General features: G+C 46.7%; 1 protein-coding gene across 1 annotated transcript in view; it reads left to right on the top strand.

The window, feature by feature from the left end:
- The window catches only part of EHD4 (EH domain containing 4), a 78743-nt gene that overhangs the window by 15434 nt on the left and 45473 nt on the right, over positions 1-17836 (top strand). The window contains exons 2-3 of the mRNA XM_059181253.1: positions 2359-2535; positions 13632-13729. Of these exons, the coding sequence (XP_059037236.1) occupies positions 2359-2535; positions 13632-13729 (275 nt within the window). The remainder of the gene's footprint in view (positions 1-2358; positions 2536-13631; positions 13730-17836) is intronic.

Raw genomic sequence — 17836 nt, 5'->3', positions numbered from 1 at the left:
CATTGTCTGGAGGGGTGCCTGGATGGCTCAGTGGGTTAAGCCTCTGCCTTCTGCTCAGGTCCTGATCCCAGGGTCCTGGGATCGAGCCCCACATCAGGCTCCTTGCTCAGCAGGGAGCCTGCTTCTCCCTCTGCGCCTTCTGTCTGTTCATGCTCTCTCTCACTCTCTCTCCTAAATAAGTAAAATCTTTAAAAAAAACAAAGACAAACAAAGAAAAACATTGTCTGGAGACAGCCCAAGGCCTGGAGTCCAGCTGCCAGCATTCCATTTCCACTGAAACACACTTACTGTGTGACCTTAGATAAATTGTGTAGCTTTTCTGATGCCCCAGTTTTCCCACCTGTAAAATGGGAGTAATATTAGTGCCCACTTAAGAGTGTTAACAGGGTTTGCACGAACAATTTTGCATGTGGAGGGCTTTGTACTCCAAGTAAATAACAAGCACTTGGTAAATGCTGGGTGCTATTGTCTAATCATTTTTTCACATTTCCTCAAAATTTAGGGGACATATGTAAATGTTAACTATTCTGGTGCTTCTCAACTTCACAGTAATGTAGAAACTTTGGATGATGTAAAAACTAGCAAATGAGACCAATTAAATGTTCAGAATTTAGCCTACTGAGATGGCTAAACAATGTCAGTTTTCTTTATATAGAAAACATAGGTTTTTCAGGGTTGGCCTGATTTCTTATTCTTAGAAAGATGGCAAAATTATGTTGGGCAGTTGAGTGCAATCCCTCTGTCCCAGGAAATAAAATCACAGGTTTGGGCCTAACTCTGATCAGTTGGAATATTTTAGAAATAAATCGCTGTTAGCTTCAAGAATGGAGAGTCAGCTGGGGAAAACTGTGCACTTTCATGCCCTTGAGCTTCTCCCAGGGTCAAGGGTCATACCCTGGCAGGCTTGAGACATGGCTCCACTCGAATCACCTCCAGTGGGGATTCCTTTCTACCGTTCCCAAGCCCTAGAACTTGCTCTGGGTCACTGTCAAGTATTCTCTGAAGGTGTTGCCTTTCCACTTGTCACTTGGTAATGAAAGAAATGTATTTCAAAGTACTCTTTCTTCATGTTCTCCTCGCTGCAAAGGAAGGAGGGAGGAGTCTTTGCTCTGCCCCTGCCCCATTCCATACACACAAATACAGGGAAGTGTGTTTCTTCTGCATGGAAAGGAAATCTTGCTGGGGAGGGAGGGGCTCTGAGGGCCTTCAGCTGAATGAAGTGCTAGCAGAGGAAGGGTGATGGGGAGCACAGATGACAGGGCTCCACCATTTTCCACAGGAAGCAGACTTTCCCCACTGTGTTACCTCTGGTCACCTTGCCCCGCCCCAGCCATATCACTAAGCCAGTCCTTGGCCTGGATCCGGTCAACTGGTCTCCTCGGCCCCCAGAATAGGAACCCTCGGTGACATTTGCTGGGCCCACCTGCCCAGTTGGGTGGGTCAAACATCATATGGCACTGGGCAGGGCAGCATGTGTGGGGTAAAATCCAGCTAGCTTGCTAAGCTGTGGACCCTGGTGCAGGGCTGTGTCTGCCTGGAGGCAGGGGCATTATTGTGCAGTTTGCACATAGGGCCGGTCATGGCCCTGGTGGTGTCTAATCTTAACCTCTTGCCTTGCCCCCGGCCCCAGCCCCTTCTTCAACCCCCATCCGCCATAGCAGCCTCTGTTGCTGCTGAATTCTTTTGAGATGCGCTTCCATGACCATGACCTCGAGGAACCCAAGGGAGCTATAAAGTGCACAAGGGAGGATGACCCAGCCTCACTGATCACTAGTGACAAGGAGAGATGGTTCATTATTTCATTCTCTACATGGAGTGCCCTCTGGGCAAGCATGGGGCTGGGTGCTGGGGCTTTGCATCTGGCTGTAGGCATGGGCCTGTCAGCAAGGGCCCACAAAAGAAAAATGCAGTGCCCCTGGTAAGCACCATCACTGCAGGCATGGGGTGCCCAGGCCCCACAGAGGAGGTATGCCCAACACAATGGAGGAACAGGGACACTTCCCAAAAGGAGGTGGGCCTGGACAGGTTCTAGCAGGATGCCCAGGAGCTGGCTGGGTACACTTCCCTGGGGTGGTGTCTGTTGTGCCAATGGAACCAGGAGCAGGAATTGTGCTGAGCAAAGGTACATTTTCAGAAGACTTAAGAAGTCTGCAAGATGCCTGATCTGTTACTAGGGTTCAGTGGGGAGGGGGGGTGGGGCTTAGGTCTTTAGATTGTAAGCTTTGAAAATTTATCATTAGCCAAAGAGTAAAATGTTAATCATTCTTTCCCTGGTGGTTCGATTTCTAGGCCTAGGAAGCTTTCTGGCCTCTTGCTTTGTGATAACTTGCTAAGTTTCTTTTCTGTTTCCTCCTCCAGATACTTACTGGAGCAAGATTTCCCAGGCATGAGGATTGGACCAGAGCCCACTACGGATTCCTTCATTGCTGTGATGTATGGGGAGACTGAGGGCAGCACCCCAGGGAATGCTTTAGTTGTGGACCCCAAAAAGCCATTTCGAAAGCTCAGTCGCTTCGGAAATGCATTCCTCAATCGGTAAGGACCAGCGACCCACTGTCTTTAGTCAGGTTGTTTAAACCTTGTCTTTGGATTCTTGCCAGTTATGTATAAAGCTTCAAAAATGGAATGGTGCATGTCTATTCTAGAAGAGAGAAGCTATAAAGAATATGCTTATTGTTATTTAAATATTTGAAAAGATAGAGAATGATCATTTATTACCTATTCTGGGTGGCCTCCAAGGGCAGAGCTAAAGCCCCAGGACTGGGTGTTCTAAGGCCACACAGTACAAGGAATAAATTTCTAATAATTTCAGCTGCACAGAAGTGGATCAAGTTGTCTTATAAGGTAGCGAGCTACCCGTCACTGACAGTATTAAGTGGTGGCTGGATGGCCACTGCTCAGGCATGGTGTGCTAGGGATTCCTGCACTGAGAACTTAGCCCAGAGGACCCCTGGGGTTCACCTGATCCCCAGATCCAGCCTATTGATTTTTCCAGGACAGGTCACCTTACCTGCCTACTACCTGTTATGCTTCTCACTCTCATGCGCTGAGCTGCTTCCTTATTCATTAAGGCCGGGCCAAGGAAATAGAGACAAAACAACACAAAAAGTTAAATTTGTGACTTGGTCATCGTATGACGGAAGTGATGTTGTGGGATAGCTGAGGTTCTGTTTTAGTTGGAGCTGTGTTTCATTTATACTTACCCTGGAACCTCCCTCCAGCGCTCCCAGTGGAACACTGGTGTGAACCCAGGGCACCTGCCCTCTCTGACTGGCCTCCCATTCCCTCCCTCTCCCTCCTCTTTGTCACTCCTAGCTTTTTTTTTTTTAAACCCTTTTCTCTTTCTTGTCTCCTTCCCTACCCCTCGCCCCTCCATTCCCCTCATTTTTATGAGTCTCCTGCCTTAGACCAGTTATGCTAGGGGCGTGAGCCACAGGCATGCAAAGCCAGGGAGGAGTCATCCAAACAAGAAACTATACTTCTTTTTAGATGGTTTTAAAAATAAGGAACGGGGCCGGGGCGGGGGGGCGCCTGAGTGGCTCAGTGGGTTAAGCCTCTGCCTTCCGCTCAGGTCATGATCCCAGGGTCCTGGGATCAAGTCCCACATCCGGCTCCCTGCTGAGCAGGTAGTGTGCTTCCCCCTCTCCTTCTGCTGCTCCCCCTGCTTGTGCTCTCTCTCCTTCTCTCACTCTTTGTCAAATAAATAAATTCTTTTTTTTATTACTTTTTAAATCTTTTATAAACATATAATGTATTTTTATCCCCAGGGGTACAGGTCTGTGATTCACCAGGTTTACACATTTCACAGCACTCACCATAGCACATACCCTCCCCAATGTCCATTTCCCCACCACCCTCTCCTAACCTCCCTCCCCCCAGTAACCCTCAGTCTGTTTTTTGAGATTGGGTCTTTTATGGTTTATCTCCCTCCCGATCCCATCTTCTTTCATTTTTTCTTTTCCTACCCCCCAAACCCCTCATGTTGCATCTCCACTTCCTCGTATCAGGGAGATCATATGATAGTTGTCTTTCTCCGATTAACTTATTTCACTAAGCATAATACCCTCTAATTCCATCTACATCATTGCAAATGTCAAGATTTCATTTCTTTTGATGGCTGCATAGTATTCCATTGTATATATATATACCACATCTTCTTTATCCATTCATCTGTTGATGGACATTTAGGTTCTTTCCATAGTTTGGCTATTGTGGACATTGCTGCTATAAACATTCGGGTGCATGTGCCCCTTCAGAGCACCACGTTTGTATCTTTAGGATATATACCCAGTAGTGCCATCGCTGGGTCAGAGTGTAACTCTATTTTCAGTTTTTTGAGGAACCGCCACACTTTTCCAGAGTGGTTGCACCAGCTTGCATTCCTACCAACAGTGTAAAAAGGTTCCCCCCCTTTTTTTTAAAGAGTTTATTTATTTATTTGAGAGAGAATGAGTGGGAGAGAGCATGAGAGAGGAGAAGGTCAGAGGGAGAAGCAGACTCCCCAAGGAGCTGGGAGCCCGGTGGGAGACTCAATCCTGGAAGTCCGGGATCATGACCTGAGCCAAAGGCAGTCGCTCAACCAACGGAGCCACCCAGGCGCCCTAGGAGGGTTCCCCTTTCTCCACATCCTCGCCAGCATTTGTCATTTCCTGACTTGTTAATTTTAGCCATCTGATTGGTGTGAGGTGGTATCTCATTGTGGTTTTGATTTGTATTTCCCTGATGCCGAGTGATGTGGAGCATTTTTTCATGTGTCTGTTGGCCATCTGGATGTCTTTGCAGAAATGTCTGTTCATGTCCTCTGCCCATTTCTTGATTGGATTATTTGTTCTTTGAGTGTTGAGTTTGTTAAGCTCTTTATAGATTTTGGATATTAACCCTTTATCTGATATGTCATTTGCAAATATCTTCTCCCATTCTGTCAGTTGTCTTTTGGTTTTATTAACTGTTTCCTTTGCTGTGCAAAAGCTTTTGATCTTAATGAAATCCCAATAGTTCATTTTTGCCCTTGCTTCTGTTGCCTTTGGTGATGTTCCTAGGAAGAATTTTCTGTGGCTGAGGTCAAAGAGGTTGCTGCCTGTGTTCTCAAGGATTTTGATGGATTCCTTTCTCATATTGAGGTCCTTCATCCATTTTGAGTCTATTTTCGTGTGTGGTATAAGGAAATGGTCCAATTTAATTTTTCTGCATGTGGCTGTCCAATTTTCCCAGCACCATTTGTTGAAGAGGCTGTCTTTTTTTCATTGGACATTCTCTCCTGCTTTGACAAAGATTAGTTGACCATAGAGTTGAGGGTCTATTTCTGGGCTCTCTATTCTGTTCCATTGATCTATGTTTCTGTTTTTGTCCCAATACCATACTGTCTTGATGATGACAGCTTTGTAAAAGAGCTTGAAGTCTGGAATTGTGATGCCACCAACTTTGGCTTTCTTATAAATTCTTAAAAAAAAAAAAAAAAAAAGAAAGAAACATATCCTTCCGGCCCTCTGTCATCCTCCGAGAGGCTGGTATTTCTCATTGCACAACTCCAGGGGGCGCCATTCACAAGGACGAGGGAAAGAATGATGTGTCCAGGTGCTGTGCAGTGTCTCTGCCAGGGGCAGCACAGGCAACCTCCGGAGATGCATCTGGAAGAAACCAGACTCGAAGAGCTTTCTTATGCTCCTATCATAAATCAAAGAAGGCATTTAAATGGCAGCCAGGGACTATGGCAGTAGGATAGATAGAAATGGAGCGATGATGTAAAGGGAGTCACAGAGAAATCTCTTGCTTCTGACAGTAATTTGCAGAATACTGTCCAGATGATTTTTTTCCACTTACAAGATGCTGTCTGGGAGGCATTTCGTCCTCATCTCCAGAGCAGCCTTGGTTGCACCAGAGCCTGTCTTATGGGAGAAGTGTAGGGGTGGAGCCCAGGCAGGAGAACACCAGAGGGTCTCCCAAGACAATTGAGGAGAAGTGGGACAAAAAGTTCCCCCATCAGGGCCTCCCAGGGAGCCCTGGTCATGGAGCAGGCAACAGCCAGGCCTCCTGTCCCAAGATGGGTCCTGGAAGTTTCCGGAGGCCTGGAAAGTGCAGGCCACAAGCTCCTTGACCATGAGACACTGCCCGGAATTACATGTTTTTGTTACCACTGCCTTATGTCTTACTCTTTTTGCCTGACAAAGGCTTAAAAAAGAAATAAGCTGCCACTTTTTTCAAATTCCTGTTTTGTGAAGTCCTATTCACAAGGGGAAACCCTGAAAGAATGGCTATTGGCTTGTTTTCTTTTGGCAGATGATTTACTTCCCAAACAAATCTTTTTTCAAATGCCAAAGATACAGCAGATGAATATAAAAAAGCAATTAAGAAAATTTTGAATGGTGAGGCTCATTATCTGGGATCTAAAACTTGCTGAAAATAATCCATGCATTATGTTATCAAGCATTAATTAAATTGAGAATACAAAGAAAAATATTAACAAATAATAATAAGCATTTACTGTGTGTCAGATAGAGTTCTAAACTTTACTGGTATGTTAGCTCTAAATACTCAGCAAACCCCTGTGACCTGGTGCTGCTCTTACCTCCAACGTAAACAGGAGGAATTGATGTACAGACGTTAATTTAACTTCCACTGGGTCACTCAGCTGCTAAGTGGCAGCTCAAATTGGAACTCAGGCCATCTGGCCCATAATCCCTACTAGTGACCACTGGACTGCCAAAGGGCATGACATGTGGACTGAGAATCACTGCCTGCTGCCCCCTATGGAACTTTGAAGGCTGTCCTTAATGTAGCCCACAGAAAATGATAAAGGTGATGATTTTGTCCTCAGTTACAGAGTAATAATTTCACACACACTACTTTTTCTGGGTTAATAAGACAATGCTACTGTGGCCATTCAACAGAAGAGAAAACTGAGAGCAAAGAAGTAGAATGACTTACCCAAGAAAAGGCAGACTCTATTAGAATTCAGTTTGCTTGTCCCTTCCATCCACCACCCTGCACCTGCTGGACGGCTGGCGGAAAAGGGTTTCTGTGGCCGTGCATATGGGACGCATCTCATCGCACCTGAGAGTAAACAGCGTGACTAAGTCATATCCACACAACGGTGCTGTTGTTTCTCCCAGGGCTTATGTAAGAAAAAAAGTCAATTAGCGTAGGGCGCTCAAACATGTGTATGTAAGTATACTGTCCCTGTAATTATACTGTCCCTGTGGGAACACCTGTGGGGCTCCCCTCAAGGCAGGCAAACTCCTCTTGACATAGCATACTTTCTGGGAACAAGGTCCAAATACAGTACATAGCAGGAATGGGGATTGGTTGTCTGCAGGGGAGAACTTTCTCTGCACCCCCGCCCCCCGCCCCCAGCAACCACAGGTCACCCCTGGGATACATGTCATTACCCTGGCCTTCTCATTACAAAGCATTGGTTCAAGGCTCTGCCTCCTGGGGCATCTTTAAAAGAGCTTAGTACTTCATAAGGTGGTACCAGGTGACACCTGGAGGGTGTCAGCCTCGAAGCATTAGGCAAACCCATGCAGCCTGAGTTTCAATGTGGAAGGCTGGTTTCTAAAAAGGTAACAAAGAGTCGCTGGAGCAGTTTGGAGAAAAGAAGATAAATTCCCAAAAAGGCAGCTTCAAATTATAGACATTCCACACTTGAACAAGGAGTTGAATCTAACATGAAAACGTCTATGAAAACAACGTGAATGTAGCATTTCGAAACTCCACTGCACTCCCTCGCTTTTGAGAGGAATTCCACAGGCAGGCCTGTCGGGGAGCTGCCCATGTGGGAATGTGGTCCCTGAGGCTCTACAGTCTATCACCTGGAGGCAGTTCCTACTCAGGCAGGAGAAGATGGATGGCCAGCATCGCCCCCCCCCCCCCCGAGGGCACAAGGCCTGAAGGCACCGTGTACCTCATCAATTCCAGAAGTGTCAGGACCAGCTCTGACATTCCCCACCCCACCCATCTGCTTCTGAACTGGGTGTTGTGTTTTTCCCTCAGTCTACTTTTCTAAACATGGTAGTCTTTTTTTTTTTTTTTTTAAATCCAGATAGCTGTAGGCATTGTATTTTGTTTAGGATCTAGTTTAATTTTAAATTGCAGTTGTCCACAGAAGAAATTCATCTCATTTCCTCATTGCCTCTGTTTCCTTTTGAAAAATAGCTTTAACCAGCAGCCCCAGGGACTGAAATTTTGCAACTTTCTTTCGAGCTGAAGGAATCTGAGGGATACTTCCAACATACCTGTCCTTTTAGCCAGGCCTGATCATAGCGACGAGAAAATACAAATCCACTGTCTCACATTGCTGTGAAGATTTAACAATACTAGAACACACAAGTGTATTTTTGGACATATACCCTGTCACCACTCTGAAATTAAACAAAGCTTTAGTAATAGACTTTTTTTTATACGAATGTTACAGTCACTTAGCACCACTGGGATATTTTTTTTTTGTCTGACTTCCCACAAACATACAGCATCAGTCCAGACACGTGCAGGCTCCCTCAGCTAATTTAGATGCAGAGACGAAGGAAGAGAGATTTTTGCCAAGAATCACCAGCAAATTTGTTACTTTCTTTTTAATCTGAGTGACAGACTGGTTCTGTTGGTTTATTTGTTTCCTTTGTGGTGTTTACCCATAATAATCGCCCTGAAGCTCTTCCCATTAATCTTTAAGCTCAGGATTTGTGGTGGCTGCTCGGTCACTGACCATTGCTCTTCACCGGTCACTGGCAGCTGCCTCTGTGGTCCTGGTCCTCAGAGACCAGAAAACCAGCTTCACCTGCTGCCCCCAGGCAGACCCTCCCAGTGCCGGCATGTTGCCATTCCTCACTGCAGCAATCAGGAAAGAGAGACTTCAGTGTAGAAAATTACCTATTTGGGTCATACCACATGAAATTTCCAACATTCAGCCAGCCTTGACTTGTAAAACTGGTGATGCTGTAAGATTCAATCAAAGGGGGTAGCTGTGGGCTCCTTAGAGTCTGGATATGAAGTTAAATTTCTCCTGGGTACTGGAAGTTTTGATCAGCCATTCGTGGCAGAACCGTGTGGTGATAATGATTGGGGCTTGGTTGTAAAAGTCTTTTTTGTGTATTGTGTGCTCTTTACTGTGCCATCTTAGGAAGTCATGTCCTCTATCTGGTCTCTCTCAAGTGGGCTTGAAGGGGTTGTCCCTTGTGTCCCTTGTAAGCATCCGATGTGCTCTGAGCCTGATGACAAGGTGGGAGTTCTGGGGCTGGTAGAAGTGCTTAGATCCCTAGAGCTCACAGCGTGAGTGAGCAACGTCTTCTGGCTCTGGCACCTCCGCCCTCCAGTGTTGGACTGAGAGCACATCACAGGGGAGTCTCTGGTGTGGGATTCCAAGGCTGTGGCAGTCACTCCCTTGTTTTGTTTTGTTTTTTTAAGATTTTATTTAGAGAGAGAGAGATCACAGGCAGAGAGGCAGGCAGAGAGAGAGGAAGGGAAGCAGGCTCCCTGCTGAGCAGAGAGCCCCTATTCGGGGCTCAATCCCAGGACCCTGGGATCATGATCTGAGCTGAAGGCAGAGGCTTTAACCCACTGAGCCACCCAGGTGCCCTGGCACATCACTTCCTTGTTGGAGGATGTTGCCTAATGTGATGAGGTTGGCTTGCACACACAAAATGGTGGTAGGAGTCTAGTAGTCAAAAACCCCAGCCCAAGGCCAAACTCCTAGCTTAGCATCCCAGCTCCATTGCCTACCAGCCATGTGACTTGACAAGTTGTGGTATGTACCCCTCAGTGCCCCATTCTCGTCCTGTGTAAACGGCAACACACAGCCCCTACCTCTCAGGCTGTGGTGAGGATTGAGTGAGTTAAAATGTATACAGAAAGTGTTAAGTGCAGCACTTAGACACATAGTAGGGGGACGGTAAATGTTGGTGCCATTTTATGGTTACTGTAACTGCTGGATATCATGACATTGTTTGGAAAGCAAAAGCAGTATGAAGATACTGCCCAGTTCTTTTAAAATGTTGATCATTAAATTGGAATGTTAGCATTTGGAGGCAGTTTTAAAATCCCTACTCCTCTCTGTTTAAAATCCCTCTCCTCCCTGTTTTACTATGTGGCAGGACCTCAGAGTCCAGACTGTTCCTTGATCCAGCCCCCTTTCTGCTAACCCTGAGCCGCCTTTGGGAAGTGGCAGGGGATGGGGGTCAAGCGCAGAGTCTGTGCCCATCTTCCCCTCCTTTTATCAGAGAACAAGAGGCATCAGGGCAGCTCTGGGTGAGCAGACACTGCCTAACAGCTTCCGTGAGGCTCCTGGGCTTAACCAACACAGGTCTGCCTATTTCATGGGAAACTGTAGGAGGCAAGGTCCAGGTACACTTAGGTTAGTCACTCTGGGAAGGAAGAGGAAATCCATCTTGGGACAGCAAATCTGTGCTTGGAAACACTTCAGCACACAAACATAAACAAGAGAAGCCTGACTCAGGGCTGACTGTAATATACCCAGTAAATAACCTTGCCTTTCACCTTCCTTTCTTAGAGCATAAAAGTAATACAGGATTGCTGTAACAGCATTGCATTAGGGTTTTTTTCTGATTATAATTATTTAGGAAACTATGTGTGGTTTAACTCCTCTTGTAAGACGCCTGCCCCCACACAGGGGTCTGAAAGCTGACTCATGCTTTGTGCTCCCCTGCCACAACACCCCTACCTACCCTCCCCCTTCCTGACCCTCTCACCACCACCACCACCACACCCCCCTGACCCCCACCCCAGCCCCAAGCTTTCTTGCTTTCTTTCATGGAGTGTAGTCTGGTTTTGCACACACAACCCAGCCACTATCTCTCAGGGTGCCCCTAGTGAGCTCCCTCCTCCTCTCTCCGCCATCTTCTCCCTTCTCTCCACTGCCCCATCCCCTACCCCCCCTCCACTTACCCCCTCCTCTTCCCCCTCCTCCCCTTTTCTACAGTTATCCCTGTGGGTCCCTCAGCCTGCCCCCTTGTTTGTTGTGAGGTAACGTCTCCACATTCACTGCATCTGACCACATCTTGTTTTGTGGCTCACAGATTTTGCCTGATTTCGCCTCTGCTGTTATGTCAGGAGGCATGCGAGTTGTTGAAAGTTTGTCACTTTGCAGAGAGAGAGTGGACAGTTTACACATTTGGGATCCTTCTGTTTAACTCCACACTAGAATCCAGGGGTTTTGTGTTTTGAAAAAGTTGCTAGTGAGTGTGAGCTTGTGGCTTTGGAGAAAGGTCAGTCTCTCACAGGAATACTTTGTGTAAAATAGTTCCACATACATGCAGTTTTTCAGCATTATCAAATGTTTCAAGCCATCTAATAAAAAAGATGGGACTGTGATAAGAGACGGAATCATTACTGATGAGACATGCAGTCTACCACAAATGTGCTCAGAACTCTGTTCCTACCTCAGTTCCAAGCCTCAAATGTGGTGGTTTTTTCTCTGTGAATTTACAAAGAGTAAATGCTTAGTGATCTCTGTGCACTTCGTTCTCACAGATCTGGTCTCCCAAGTTTGGACAGTGGGATTTACTGAAAAGTCTGGAGGGTGCATGAGGGGCAGGAGAAAATCAGAAATGAGAGGTTCTCTTCAATTAGCCTGACCGTTTATTTTTAACATTTATTGGTTGAGTCTAGCTCAGCAGACATCAGGTATATTAGGTCGCCCTCTCCAGCCAGCCATACCTTCACGGTGTGACCTCAAGATGTCATAACGACTTTGAGCTTCAGCTTTTCCAGCTGCAAAATGACCCTAGTATCTTTTCCTACATCTGTCCGGGCTGACCTGAAAATATAGAAAAGAATGTGTGGGAAACTTGTCCTGAGCACCTTCAAAGAAAGCTACTTTGAAATGTCAGTAATTGTACCTCTTGCTCGGGACTGCCCACCCACTGCCTGTGAGGCCGTGACCCCACCCTGGCCGGGGGACTGTGCCATCCACGTGTGCACTGTGAAGGCTGGCGTGGCCCCCGGCCTGCATTCCCAGCATATTTACTTTCTGAGTGATCCCACCAGTTCTCCTGAATGAAATAATTGAGCTTTCACTGAGGGTTTTCCAGCCTTCGGCCCACACAGATACAAAAATGACATCTGTTCGTAGCACTCTTTATAACAGTAGAAAATTATTAACCATCCAAATAGCCACAAATTAGTTAAATAAACTGTGTTATGTCCCTTTGATGGAAACTAAGCAGCTCTTAAGAGGAATAAAGTAATTTAACTATACTAGCATGGAACAATGTCTGTGATAGACCATTACAGTTATCCAATTACAAAACAGGAGGAGAGCCACTCTATAGGTTTTGCCTTAAAACAGACACAACGGGGCGCCTGGGTGGCTCAGTCGGTTAAGCGTCCGCCTTCGCCTTCGGCTCAGGTTGTGATCTCAGAATCCTGGGATCAAGTACTGCATTTGGCCCCCAACTCAGCGGGCAGCCTGCTTCTCCCTCTCCCTCTGCTGTTCCCCCATTTGTGTGTGTGCATGCACACGTTCTTTCTTTATCAAATAAATAAATAAAATCTTAAAAAAAAAAAAAAAAAGAAAGAAAGAAAGAAAGAAAGAAAGAAAAAAACACACAGTGACTACCAGAGATGCACCTTGGGCTTTGCTGCCTGGATAAAAGGAACAAAATGTTTCCCTCTGCTACTCTAGAGTTATTCACTATTAAAGCTAAAAAGGACCTTACCGGTCCCCATCCAAGTATCTCCATTTACACATAAGGACACAGGCCTGGAGCTGGGAGGCCCTTGTCCAGGGTCCCACAGAAAATAATTGGCAAAGGCTGAGCTGAACCTGAACCCAGTCTGCTGACCTAACAGCCAAATTTTCCTCCCACGCCACTCTGCTTTGGGTAGGCTGAGGCCAGGGCAGCTGACCGCAGGAGGATGGGGATGAGAAGGAAGAAATGGTATCAGGAATGTGAGGGCCAAGGAAGGAGGCTTGAGCTGCACCACCGGAACTCTCCCATGCCCCTGCCACTTTATCCACTCTTTGGCTACCCCTCGGAGTCTGAGGCACCTGGAGGATTTGGAGTGTGGCCCACGGGTACTTGCAGGGCTTGAAGCCAGATGGGCACTGGACTGGATGCTGAGTCACCAGGGCAACAGTGAAAATAAGCCCCAGTACCTCCACGGCCACAGCAGGGAGTGGGCGGTGTGGCTGGACAGGGAGCTTAGGGTACTCCGGCATGGCAGGGCTGTGACCCTGAGGGAGGTATGGTCTGCCCTGGGAGAAGAAGCCCAGGACACTTGGCCAAGGAGAAGCACAGAAAAGAAGCAAGCAAGGCTGATGGACTTTGTATCTGGCTGACCTGGGTTTAAGCTCTGAGTGATGCTGTGTAAGTTACTTCTCTGATGTTAATAGGAATTTCTTCCTCAAGGGGTTACTCTGAGGGACAAATGAGATGGTGTTTGTAAAATACTGAAGCATTCAGTAAATATCAGCTAAAATCAAAGTTAGCAGTTAAGGATCTGGTGGCAGGTGACAGCATACCCGCCCCCTGGTCCAGCACCTGGCCCCGTGGCACCAGTGGATGTGCTGTCTGTGCAGAGAGTCCTTTTGCAGACAATGGCAATAACCTTAAGAGGCCAAGGATCTTGTTGGAGCTTGGAGAGGTGTGGTTCCTGATCCCACCTTTGATCCTTTTTTCCAGATTCATGTGCTCCCAGCTGCCCAATCAGGTCCTGAAGAGCATCAGCATCATCGACAGCCCTGGCATCCTGTCTGGGGAGAAGCAGCGCATCAGCCGAGGTCAGTGTCCCCTCTTCCCCCACCCCCCCCCCGCCCCAACCCCAGCACTGCTGAGGCTCACTGTCACACCAGCAGGGATGTCTGTCAAGAGGGATTCCATCCAATCCCACCCCGACACCGGGATGCCTCTAGCTACCCTGGACAGATCAGGGGTCCAGAGCCGGGGGGCCCCAAGAAATAACAGGAGGCAGGCATAGAGAGCATCGAAGGTCCTGCCTTTCGGCTGAGAAACTTTCTGAAGTGTTAGCTGTAATCTCTTAGTTCCTTTAAATGCTGCCATCTGCCACTAGTTCCCACCTGACATAATTCTTCTGAGTTTGGGAGGGGACCTTCATATCCCTACTAACCATTCCCTTGGACACATAGGACAACAAATAAAGGAGAGGAGTAGTCACTGCAAAGGAGAGAAGCTGTCCCCGCCACTCTCCCTCCCTCCCCCATCCCACCCCCGTTGCCCCCGCAGCACCCTCCCTTTGTGTCAGCCTTTGTCATGGGCCAGACGCTGCTCTGTCTGCTGGGATGTGGCAAAAAGAGGCCAAGGTTCTGCCTTCAGGAGCTCCTGTTCCCATGGGGAAGACAGACATGGAGCCAATTATCGCAGGGAAATAGAAAGTGAGAACTGTATCTGGGAGGAAGGGGAACTGGCCTGGCCTTGCGATGTTCAGAAAGATTCCCCGGGAGAGGCGACACCTGAGCCAAGACCTATAGGATGAGTGGGAATTACCTAAGGGAGGCCACAAGATGGGGAAAGAGAAGACTGGATGGCACTCAGAGGTCATCTATGGAGGCCCCTGAAACCTCTAAGCCCTCCTTTCTCATGGCATTTAGGGGATACTGACTTTGTACCCTCCATGGACCCGCAGAGAGCTGGGTCCTGCCTTGCTGTGCCTTCATGCCTGAGTCAGGGATTCTGTGGGCCATAGGCCGCCCTGAGGCTTTCAAGATTATTCCTCATAGAAAAAAAATGGCATAATACTTTTCTTCTCTCATAAATACCTGTTAATTTTATTTTCTGTTGTAAAAGTCATGTTTTTTGTAAAGGATTCAAGCAATGAATAGGGACGGGCGAAATATCTCTGTCACAGTTAACACTGGAGTGCTCCAGCTCCTTAGAGACTTTTTCCTGCACATGTACAAACATACCATTTTTAACCCAAATGCCATCTCTTGGCACATTTTCTACAACTTGATTTTTTTTTTGCTGTAATGGTCTATCACAGACACTGTTCCATGCTAGTATAGTTAAATTACTTTATTCCTCTTAAGAGCTGCTTAGTTTCCATCAAAGGAACAACACAGTTTATTTAACTAATTTGTGGATATTTGGATGGTTAATAATTTTCTACTGTTATAAAGAGTGCTACGAACAGATGTCATTTTTGTATCTGTATGCCTTAGTGCCAGTAGATTTTTTTTTTCAGAGCCAGTTTTGGACCACTCATTTGGCCCCGTAAAAGTTGCTCTGCAGATAAAATGTTTTGTTTTAAGAGGAAAGTAAAGCCACCGCATGTCCCACAGCTTTTCTGAGCTGTCTGTCTCTGACTGCTGCTATCACTTGGTTGATTCTAATCATCCATATTCTTTTAAGATTTTATTTATTTATTTGACAGAGAGTGAAATAGAGCATAAGCGGAGGGAGCAGCAGAGGCAGAGGGAGAAGCAGGCTCTCTGCTGAGCAGGGAGCCTGATGTAGGACTCGATCCCACGATTCTGGGATGACCTGAGCTGAAAGCAGATGTTAATCATCCATATTCTTCATGGCCTCTCCTTGGCTCCATGATTATAAGTGTCTTTCAGACTATAGCTCCCCTATAGCCGTGTAGCATGGCAGACTGCTTCTGGGAGGCTTTGAAGACCAGTCCTTTTTAACTCTTTATAGCAATCTGACTCACATCCTGGTCTTACGATGGCATGCACTTACTCACATCCCGTGCCCAGAAATAGTCTACGTGGTTCCAAGCAGTTGTTGCTCGGTGGCCCCTGCCATCCTGACAGACAGAGCAGCTGGTGGGGAGGGACCAAGAGCTGATAAGGATGACGGCACCCTGCACCAGGGCTGACGTTCCCAAGCCTGAGTACCAACCTGTGTTTGGTACACAGCTGGTGGCCAGGGGTTCCCTCAGCTGTCCATTTCTACACGCTCACTCCGAAGAATCTATACTATTTTAGAGCTGCTCCAGCTTAAACTGCTGCATACAGTGCTGCATTCCCACTCACCCTCATGCTGCTTCCATCCCTCCAGCCTTGTAATCATGGCACCACCTTCACCAGTCGCTTATGTCGACATTGGATGAGGGAGGAGGTATAAACAATGAGCCGTAGGATGTTTGAAACATCTGCCATTGACTTTATGAGTGGGGCTTTGACTTCCTTATGGGCGTTCTGTCTCTAAAAGAGGAAAGATGGCAGCTGCTGTGCCTTCTGCTTGTCCCTTGGTGCAGCTGATGGATTAACCTTCAAGAAGCAGAGTCTGATCAGGCAGATGCCTCTTACACATCTAGAGGGTCTCTTTAGGTGTGTATCCGTAATAGCAGTATGAGAACATCCACCTTATACTGAGCCCTTGCTGTATGTCTACACTGGGCTCATCATTGGGGATTTGCCATCTACATTCAACCTGCTTATACTCATGCACTAACAGAAGCTCAGCCCTGGCCAGGTAAACCCCACTTGCCCTCCCTCCCCTGGGAAAGCAGAGCCTTCCAACGGATTGTGAGAGCCTTTGCCCCAGCAACTAGGCAGATGGGTGACTGAGCTTGACATCTGGGGAGTGGACACAGGAAACACTGTTCACTGGGTGCTGCAGGCGGAGGTTGGGAGGGACTGCATTGGCAGACCCCAGTGTCCAGAGCTCTGGGGGCCAGATGGTCAGTGAGTGTGTAGCTCCAGGAAGGAGTCCTGACACCTTAGTGGTGAAAGCAAAATGGGGACTCTGAACATGGGGTTCAGTAACGTATCTCACCTCACCAGGGGCTCCATTCTTCCTGGCTTATTCCTCTCTCTCATGATATGATAAGCCTGGTTCCTTTTTGTCCGGTGCTGAGAAGAGGGAGTAAGTGCGATTACAAGGAGGACATAGCGTTCACAGTTGTGGCTCCTCTCTAGTCCAAAGTTGTAGGTGATGGGAAGAAACATTTGACATTTCTATGTGATCGTTTGTATTTTGTGGTGTCAGATTGGAGGTAAAGCATGCCAGACCCGCTCTTATGGTTAGAAGAGACCTTTACCAAACAACAGGTGTTGGCAAGGATGTAGAGAAAGGGAACCCTCTTGCACTGTTGGTGGGAATGCGAACTGGTGCAGCCACTGTGGAAAACAGTATGGAGGTTCCTCAAAAAATTAAAAATGAAACCACCCTATGATCGAGTATTTGCACTACTAGGGTATCTACCCAAAAATACAAAAACACAAATTCAAAGGGATACATGCACACCTGTGTTTATAGCAGCATTATATATAATAGCCAAATTACAGAAGCTGCCATGTGTCCACCAATTGGTGAATGAATAAAGATGTGGTATGTATGTGTGTGTGTGTAATGGAATATTACTCAGCCATAAGAAAGAATGAAATCTTGCCATTGCAACAACATGGATAGAGCTAGAGTGCATTATGCTAAGCAAAATAAGTCTGAGAAAGAAAGCATATGATCTCACTCATATGTGGAAATTAAGAAACAAAACAAACAAGGGGAAAAAAGAGAGACAAACCAGCAAACAGACTCTTAATTATAGAGAACAAACTGATTGTTCCCGGAGGGAGTGGGGGGACAGGGAAAGCGGGTGATGAGGATAAACAAGAAAGAAAGAAGTGAGCTTTACCAATTAGGATCCTTGTACTTGCAGAATCGTAACATTTTCTCTAGCAGTCAGATCACTGGACCCCTTGTGTCCCTATTCTGCGCTTCAGAGTAAAACAAGAAGGCATAGTCAACATTTGGGGAGTGTATTACCTAAATCCATTTGGTAGCTCTATAAATAAAACCCACCAAGGTGATTGATTTTGGAACAATTTTTAGTATACTCCATATGGAAACCCGTTACTATTCAGATGTTCCTTAGTTTAATTATAGTTTGTGGAAAATCTTTAGAAACAAAAGATTGAGCT

This window comes from Mustela lutreola, chromosome 7 (genome assembly GCF_030435805.1).
Source record: "Mustela lutreola isolate mMusLut2 chromosome 7, mMusLut2.pri, whole genome shotgun sequence".
Taxonomy (NCBI): Eukaryota; Metazoa; Chordata; class Mammalia; order Carnivora; family Mustelidae; genus Mustela; species Mustela lutreola.
The sequence above is the reverse complement of the archived record's forward strand: the minus strand, read 5'-3'. Positions and strand labels throughout refer to the sequence as shown.